The sequence below is a fragment of the Physeter macrocephalus genome, chromosome 14 (genome assembly GCF_002837175.3).
Source record: "Physeter macrocephalus isolate SW-GA chromosome 14, ASM283717v5, whole genome shotgun sequence".
Lineage (NCBI taxonomy): Eukaryota > Metazoa > Chordata > Mammalia > Artiodactyla > Physeteridae > Physeter > Physeter macrocephalus.
This window is the reverse complement of record NC_041227.1, coordinates 81775136-81783807: the sequence shown is the minus strand read 5'-3', so window position 1 is coordinate 81783807 and position 8672 is coordinate 81775136. Positions and strand designations below refer to the sequence as shown.

General features: G+C 64.4%; 1 protein-coding gene across 10 annotated transcripts in view; it reads left to right on the top strand.

Moving 5' to 3' along the window:
• Nucleotides 1-8672, top strand: part of TOM1L2 (target of myb1 like 2 membrane trafficking protein) — a 93753-nt gene that overhangs the window by 69049 nt on the left and 16032 nt on the right. For all 10 annotated transcript variants that reach the window (XM_024127892.3, XM_024127891.3, XM_024127890.3 and 7 more), the window contains 4 exons: nt 685-819; nt 1965-2099; nt 3769-3885; nt 8508-8641. In XM_024127892.3, the coding sequence (XP_023983660.1) occupies nt 685-819; nt 1965-2099; nt 3769-3885; nt 8508-8641 (521 nt within the window). The remainder of the gene's footprint in view (nt 1-684; nt 820-1964; nt 2100-3768; nt 3886-8507; nt 8642-8672) is intronic.

Below are 8672 nucleotides of genomic sequence, written 5' to 3'. Positions count from 1 at the left end.
GCTCCGCGGCACGTGGGATCTTCCCGGACCGGGGCGCGAACCCGCGTCCCCTGCGTCGGCAGGCGGACTCTCAACCGCTGCGCCACCAGGGAAGCCCTGGAGGCACTTCTTTTTTTGATACCTTCTATAACTTCCAAAGAACAGAATTTAAAGATAAATTTTGACAGTTCCTTGAATCAGAGACAAGCGGCAGCCTGTTGAAACATGTGTTCCTTCTTCCCCGTGTTGTGTCTTACGTAACGGAACCTAGTGGCCGAGCCGCCCAGCAGACTGTCCCACACGGGCGCCTGTGTGCCGGCGCTGTGAGTAGCGCGGGTGCGCCTGCCCCGGCCGCAGTCGCCTCGCCCGTCAGATGGGCGGCCGGGCAGCGTGGACTCCGGCTCCCTGGCCTACTAGGGTCGGCCTGGACTTTCACGCGCGGAGCCTGGAGGCCACGCCGCTGTCCCCGCGCGTCCTGCAGGCGCGGCCTCTCCAGCCGCACGTTGCCGGGCACATCTCCTGGGCTCAGCCCCGTGCTTCGGTGCGGTTGCCCTGTCTCCGCTCTAGGATGTGCCCCACGCTGGACTGAGTTCTGTGCTTTGCTTTCATTTGTGCTCAGCCTGGTGGCACCGGCAGGGAGCGGCGTGGCTGGGCCGCAGCCCTGAGCGCCCCGGCGCCCCTAACAGGCCCCCTCCTCCCCTCCAGGCGTGGGCCGACGCCTTCCGGAGCAGCCCTGACCTCACGGGTGTCGTGCACGCGTACGAGGAGCTGAAGAGGAAGGGCGTGGAGTTCCCCATGGCCGACCTGGACGCGCTGTCGCCCATACACACACCCCAGCGGGTGAGCCTCCCGGCCGGCGCGCCCCGAGGGCCTGTTGCAGAGTCAGCCTCCTTAGGGCTCCGGGACGTTTCTTGTTGATAACGAGCGGGTGCGGGAGAGAGACAGCTGGTGGCTGGTGGCTCAGGGACCCCCACCCCCACCCCGACTGTGGGAGAAGATGACAAAGGAGCGGTGCGGACGCTGTCACGGAGATGGCCGCTAGGCTGGGGCCGTCCTGGGAGGGTCCCGGCACCTGCTCTCCTGAGCCCAGGCGTCTGGTGTGGGGACCGCATCTCCCCAGGGCGGCCGGAGCAGCCCCACCTCCACATCGGCAATGCCGAGGGGCTGGTGGGCTCCCTGTCCGTGGGTTTTTCAACTGGACAAGTCGAAAGGATCTAAATTTACTTTGGGCTGTGAGTGGTCGCCCTTGACTCCCGCCAGGCTTGGGGCGCAAAGCCCCGGGAGGGGGCGCTGAGGGCGGCTTCCACGTGCTGGCAGCTTCAGGAGGGAGGGTGCCCAGGCAACGCCGTGCTTCCCGTTCGGGGGCAGCCAGGCCCTCTCCTGCCCCGGGAGAGCCGGAGGCTCGGGATCTGGGAGAGGCACCGCCCCAGCTCCCCCTGCCACGGCCCCGTTTGTCCGTCTCTGAGGGACAGCGCCCTGCAGGCCTCCCGCGTGGGCACAGCTCACGTTCAAGGGGTCGCGAGGGGCCCGGACGGAAGCACGAGGCCTCGGCTTTCCTAGCGTTTCTCTCATGTGACCCCTCCAAGCCGCTTGCTGCACTTTGTGGAGTAAACAGACCTGTTTTATTCTTCGGATCGTGACACAGAGCAGTGTGGTGGTTCCTGTAGTTACAAAGAACGTTCAGTGAATTGCATAATTACTGTTTATATTAGTCCACTCGTAAAGGCCAAAAAGTAACCTTCTGGTGCCAGACGGGGGTTCCTGATTAGAAAACTTAGCAGCAGGCCCTCCCCTCCGATCCCGAGGTGGTCCTGACGGTGGGAGGGTGGCCAGAGCCCTCACAGGCTGCGCTGGGGGCTGCCTCTCTGGTCCGCCTCAGCGTCTGTGAGGTTCGTGGAGGGAGGAGAGGTGGGGGGGGCGCGGGCAGTGCCAGGCCACTGCCCAGGCGGCCCAGGCGGACAGAAGGCTTTGTCGTTGCCGTGCAGAGCGTCCCGGACGTGGACCCAGCCACCACCACGCCCAGGCCCCAGTCGCAGCCGAGGACGAGCGGCGGCTCCTCCTCGGCGCCGCAGGCCCCGGCTCTGAGCACCGCGGGCCCCATCACGGCCAATTCCGAGCAGGTACGTGCACGCTTCGGGGCCACGGGCGCGCCCGCCGCTGCCCTCGGTCTCCCAGGACAGAGGAGGCCCCCCCAGACGGACCCCGTGAAGGGTGTCGGCGACACGGGTGCACGTGCCCGGCCCTCCTGAGGGCACGCTGTCGAGGGCGGTAGTCACTCGAGGTGGGGGGGGGGGCTCGGGGCACAGCAGGCGGGCGGTTTGGAAGACAAGACGGGGCGGGGCGGGGGCGGGGCTGGCAAGAATCACAGCGGGAGGTGCGGCCAAAAGCCCCGGGACCAGAGGGAGCGGGGTTGTGAAGGGCCTCCGGTGCCCCGGAGAGAGGTTTAGACTTATCCTGCGAGAAGGCAGCCTGGGCCAGGGCGGAGCCTGCAGGAAGGACCAAGTCCTGCTGCATCCCCGAGCAGCGCCCAGTCTCCCCGATTTATTTCCTGGGGAGCTGATGCTGCCTCAGTGCCAATCTGGATTCTTTTGGAGGAGTCTGGAGACGAGTCTTTAGACGAACCTATAGAACTTCCATTAGTTAAAAAGTGAGGATTGGTCAGACTTGAAAGAAAATCTATCCACTGTTTCTGTTTTTTTCATTCTCATTTACTATTTGTGACAGTGTCATTATCATGGAACCTCATTTAAACAGAGGGCTCAAGCGACTGTGTCCGCTTAGCGGCGTGTGTGCACGTTTCCGCTCTGGGCCCCGAGGAGGGGGCGGCCGGGCAGGTGGTGGGCTGGGATCGGACAGGCCTGGGCTCAGCCCGCTGCTCCCGGCGAGGCTTCAGCCGGGTCGCTTAACCTCGGTCTTCTGTCAGTAGAGCGGGCGGCGGTCCCTCTCTGCTGCCCGCCGGGCGTCACGGGCCGGCTGGGCAGCGGCAGGAGGGCCCCTGGGACCCCCGGAGTGGGGAGGAGGTGGAGGCCGCAGCGGGACCTACGGCTGCCCCTCCTGGGCCCCCGCCACGGCCGGCACCAGGCCTCCCAGGTGGCCCTGGGAAGAGGGAGGGCGGACGTGTTTGCAGCTGGACGGCCACCGAGACCCTCCCCCGACTGGCCGTCTGCGCCCGGGGGGAGCTCGAGAGCGGTCGGGAGGAGGGTCTGGGACGGGCGAGGGGACACGGGCGGGACGAGAGGGGGCTGACTGTGGTGAGGAGGCACAGCAGACCCGACTGGGCAGTGCGGGGTGTGCCCCTGGATGGCCCGGCTGGCCTGTGAGGTCACCTTTGCACAGGTGAGGACACGGGCTCAGGAGCGGGCCCTGCTGTGGGAGAGGCAGCCCGGGTCGCGGCTCTGGGGAGCTCTGCGGGGCTGGCAGTTGGGACAGGCACCCCTGGATGGGGAGCGAGTGGGGAAGGCAGAGCTCAGGGGCCGCTGTGCTTGGAGCCTCGATTCCGGGCCAGAGCCTGCAACTGTGAAGTTCCTAGTCGAGGACCCCAGACCCGCAGGGACCTTGGGGGCCACGCTCTCCACCACGTGAAGGAGCAGAAATGGGGCCTGAGAGGCTCACTTCCCCTTCAGGCCCCGCTCGGCCCCCTGCCCCCCGCGCCCCGACCCGGCACTGCCCCCGCGTCCCGGGGCTCCCAGCTGCCAGCGCCCCCCGTGCGCAGATGCACGCGGAGCCAGGCCGCGTCCACCTGGTGCGGGCTCACTGACCCCGTCCCCGTGCCTCCCCCGGCCCCCACAGATCGCCAGGCTGCGGAGCGAACTGGACGTCGTTCGGGGAAACACAAAGGTCATGTCCGAGATGCTAACGGAGATGGTCCCTGGGCAGGAGGACTCGTCCGATCTGGAGCTGCTGCAGGTGAGGGCCTCCGGGCCAGGGACACACGGCGGGGGCGGGATGGGGTTCGGGGCCCGTGCTCTAGAGGGACCGCGTCCGAGGAGGCCCGCGTCCAGCCCACGCTTCCCAGAGGCGCTCAGAGGCCAGTCCCAGGTGCTACCTTCTTTATCCTCCTTAAACACGTTTTTTTCCTCATTGTAAAATGCCGGTTGCAAAATACGTGCCCATCGAAAGAAAAAGGAAGTACAAAGAAGACAATAGTTTTCTTTAACCCCAGCGTCCGCAGATGAGCACTGTCGGTGTTCTGATGTATTTTCTTTCAGACGTTTTTTCCACGTTTATTTCACATGGGGTTGAGATGATATCAGATGTATGATTTTATGTGTCGCTTTGTTCACCCAACATGATGTCACCAACATGCAGGGACCGCTAGCTGTTCCTGCTCGTGGGAGCCACTTGCGAGACTTCTGGCGTGAAGCTGAGGGTCCCCGGCCAGGGTGGCCCACGTCCTGGCTCCAGAGGCTCTGTGGCTCACTGGCCACCTGCAGGTCTGGGAGCCAGGCGGAAAGGGGTCCAGGAGCAGAGCTGGCCTGCAGGGTTCCTGCCCCAGGTCCGCCAGGCCCAGAGCCAGCGCCCAGCTCTCCTGACACTGTCTCAGAGACTCTGGCATTGGTGGGAAGTGGCAGCGGCCCCGCCCACAGAAGCAGCACCTCCCGGAGGGTGGAGAGGTCGCCGTGAAACGTGAGGGCCAGCGGGGAGCACCTCCCACGCCTGCCCCTCAGGGCGGCCGGTCTTGGTCCCCTGAGGGCCACGCTGGCCGCTGGCCTCCAGGAGGGCATGTTTCCCGGGTGGCCTGGTCCCAAGCAGCTGCTTGCCGTACCCGCTTCCAGCCCCTAAGGGGGTGAGGGTGTGGGTGGGGGAGACCTGGCCAGGGTGTGGGCTGTGGTCCCCGTTCTGGAGGAGCTCACAGCAGGCAGCCTACCTTCCTGGGCCTGGGCCCTCCGGCTGCTCTGGACGCCGAGCGACCAGTGCCCGCAGCAGCCCAGCTCCAGGCGTGCCATCAGCGCCACGTCGGCCTCCATCCGCGGTCTGCGGGGTTTTCCAGGCGTTACCCAAGGCGCAGGAATCTGAGATCGGTCCAGGAACAGTGCAGGAACTGAGGGGCCTCTTGAGGCAGCTTTGTGCTGTGTCAGCACCAGAATTCTTGCTGACAGGGGTTTGCAGTGGACAGAGCTGAGTTCCTGGTAGCAGGCGTAGCAGAACAAAGCCAGCCCTGCGGACAGCCAGCCAGACAGCACACACCTCTGCGTGTGCGTGTGTGTTTAAACAAGCCCGTCAGCCAAGACAAACAGAACCTGATCTCCTGGCGTCAGCTCACAGTTTTCAAAAATAGGTTGCTTCCCGTGACGTTTCCCTTCCCTCTGTCTTGTTCCAACTCCAAGCCTGCCGACCTTGCTGCTATCTTATAAGTCAAACAGAGAGAATGGTTCTGGGTGCCAGTGGGAGGCTGTCCTTTCGGCACGAGAGACTCGGGAGTCGGCCGCTCTGTGAGCAGACACGGCTGTCCTGGCCGCGGGCCTCGCGCCTCGAGCCAGCTGGGCCGGGTCTCCCGGGGGTCGGGGCTGCGCGTGGGAAAGTGCCACGGACTGCTTGGAAAGAGATGGGATCAGACTGCGCCCCGGGACCCGTCACTCGAGCTGCGGGGCGGCTAGATTGCTCAGGGCAGCAGCTACCTCGAGCTCAAAGTGGCCCAAGTGTTCACGCCCACAGAGATTGCTGCAATTTGAGTGTAAACTGCTGGGAGGAAATGGGAAGTGGGAGACGGGAGGTGTCGGCGAGGGCGAGGGCGCCGCTGCGGCCCGATGGCTTCCTGTGCTTCAGCGCACAGGACTTGCAGGTGTGGCCTCACCCGCGGGCGGCCCGCGGAGTGGCAGGAACTCAGGGGGGGCAAAAGGGGAGGCGGGGCCCCGGAGGGAGCGCAGCAGCTTCCCTCCCTGGGCTGCGAGAGGCCTGGGAGGCGGCTTGTCCGGCCCCACCCTGTGCTGATTCCCCGTGCCGGCAGCATGCCTGGTGCTGCCTTGTTTCTGAACACCGTCCGCCACAGGCCGGGGAGGCACTTCTGCCTCCAAACACATGACCTGGATAGACTTTGGGAAGCAGCACGACAGGGCAGGAAGAGCGGCGGCTTAGGGATCCCTGGCTTCACCTCTGGGCCTGGCCGCTGATGAGCCAGGTGACTCGGAGCCTGGAGTAATCTCTCCCCGTGGGACGGTTGGGAAGCGGCTGACTGAAGCCCGTCCACACCGTGCCTGCAGCCCCGGTCTGTCTGCTCCACCCGCTGGAGCAGACACCGGTTCCTCCCTCACGTAGCAGGTCCTTCCGTGCTTGCAGGCTGCCGGCCGCCCTCCCTCGGGTGGCCCGGCGGTTCTGAGCAGGGGGCAGCGCTGGGGAGCCCGCAGCCTCCGTCTCCATCCCTCACGGGCTGTCCAGCCGCGTCTTCCCTGTCCTGAGACGCTGCATCTCTGTCTGCTGGAGCTTATGCCCTTGGCTGCGCCTGGGAGTCCAGCCTTGGGACTCTTTAAAGATCCTGATGCTGGCGGCCGTGCCCCCGCCGCCCCCAGATCAGCCTCTCCAGCTCTGTCTGCAGTTAGGGATAACGCGTGACTAAGCCAGTGACGCCCAGGACGCGCATCCCTCACGGCCATCCCTCAGCTGACGAAGGAGGCCCATCCCACATCGAAGTGTCTTCAAGTAGCAGACGGTTTAGCCCCTCTCGCTTTTTGCCTCTCATTTCAACAAAAACCAGGAGGGCCAGGACCATTTTCTCTAGAGAAATCTAGCTTATTCTATGTATTCAGCTTCATTGTTTCCCCCTTTCTCTTCAACAGAGGCTCTGTCTCCCTCCTGTCTCCTTTGCAGCTGTAGAAAGCAGATCTTCAGGGCCTTACTCCCTGCTCCTTAGAGCTTGGAGAGGGTTCAGAGGAGACCCAGAAAGATGATTAAAAGATTGTTTTGCAAGGTGGGGAGGAGAATGCCCCTTGAAGAAAAGATACAGGCATTGGGATGAATTAGACAGAAAAAGGACCTCTTGCCAAGTCTTCTGGTGGATGGAGGGCTTTTGCACCACGAGCAGCGACCAGCCGCCCTCCCCTCTGTTGAGGACAGGACCGCGGAGGCCGGACCGAGACCGTCCGCGTTTAGGACGTTCCTGTCCCAGCTGTTGCCAGGTGGGAAGGGCAAGCCGGGCAGGCTCCGGCTGGCTGTGGCTCAGGACCAGAGGAAGGTGCCTGTCCGGGTGGCTTGGAGGCAGGTTGGGTCTGCCTGCCGGTGACCGCGTGGAGGGCCCGCAGGCAGCCAGCGGGTGTCGGTGGTGGCACAGATCTTCGTGCTCTGGTCCTCTCCCGTGCAATCTCTTCTCGTTTCTTCCTGTTTAATTTTTTTAAGACAGTAACTTAAAAGGTTGAAGCAAGGAGAAGGTGAAACTTTCTCTCTGCAGAGACCCCCAGAGGCCCCTGATCCGGGCCGTGTTTGGGCGAAGCTCCGTGGGGGGTCCCTGGGTGCCAACCTAGGTGTAGAGCACACGAGGCCCTGCCAGCGGGTGGGGGGGTCCCGCCCAGCACACGAGGCCCTGCCAGCGGGTGGGGGTTCCGGCCCCCCTCTGCCCCAGCTGAAGGCCACCGGAGCCAGACCCCAGTGCACGGCCTCGGGTCTCATCCCTCCTCCAGGCGAGGCCCCAGAAACCACCTAGCGCTTCCCAGACGTTCCGCAAAGTGATGGGACGCCTCCTCCATGATTGAAACTCTGTATACAGAGACCCATCAGTGTCCGAACGGATGAGAGCAGAGCCACCCTGGCTGCCGTGGTGGTGCCCAGCACCGTCGGCAGAGCTTCACCTCTTCCCAGCACCCCCATCCCACCCCGGGAGAGCCGAGCCCAGGGCGCCGGACCCCCGGACAGCTGATGGTCAGGGCTGCTTGCTGCTGCCTTGGCCGCCACACCCAGCAGGGGCTGGGCTCTGGGGGGAGACTGAATCCAGCCCTGGCCTCTCCCTGCGAGTGCTACTGGTGCTTCGGGTGTGTGTGCCGGGTGCTTGAGACGCTCCCTGCAGCCTGCTGAGGGGCTGGTTCTCCTCGGGCTGGTGGCGCCTCCGTGAAGCCTCCTCCGGGGGGGCTTCGCCGTCTGGGGTGGTTGGGAGCCAGTCTTCGCCTGCTGGAGGTGAAGGGGAGCCCGGGGCACTCTAGGTAGTCTGGGGCGGCGGTGCGGGCTTTCATAGCGCACAGGGAGTCTGGGCGGGTGAGATGCATGATGGTACACAGAGGGTGGGGCATCCTGTCCCAACTGATAGGGTGGCGTCTGGCACGGTCTGTCGAAGAGAACAAGCAGCTGCAGAGAATCACGTTTTTAGATTTTCCAGACGGTTTGCGCAAACCCGTACTCTGTGCGCAGCAGAGCGTGCGCTAGGACGTTTGTCCATCAAGAGGCACCACCTGGTGGGCGGGGCGGGGGTCCAGCTGGCCTCCCGCACATGCCCGGCTTTGTGGACAAGCCTGGGCCCGTGTGGCTTTACGAACTGGCACACGTCTTTGCAAAGCAAGTAGAGTGTGAACAAGGGGCACCCGCAGTAGCCAGACCTGTGTCGCCAGGAGCTGCACAGGACCTGCCGCGCCATGCAGCAGCGCGTCGTGGAGCTCATCTCCCGCGTGTGCAACGAGGAGGTCACCGAGGAGCTGCTGCATGTCAACGATGACCTCAACAACGTCTTCCTCCGATACGAGAGGTGGGAGCCGCCGGCGCGGGGGGCGGGGGGC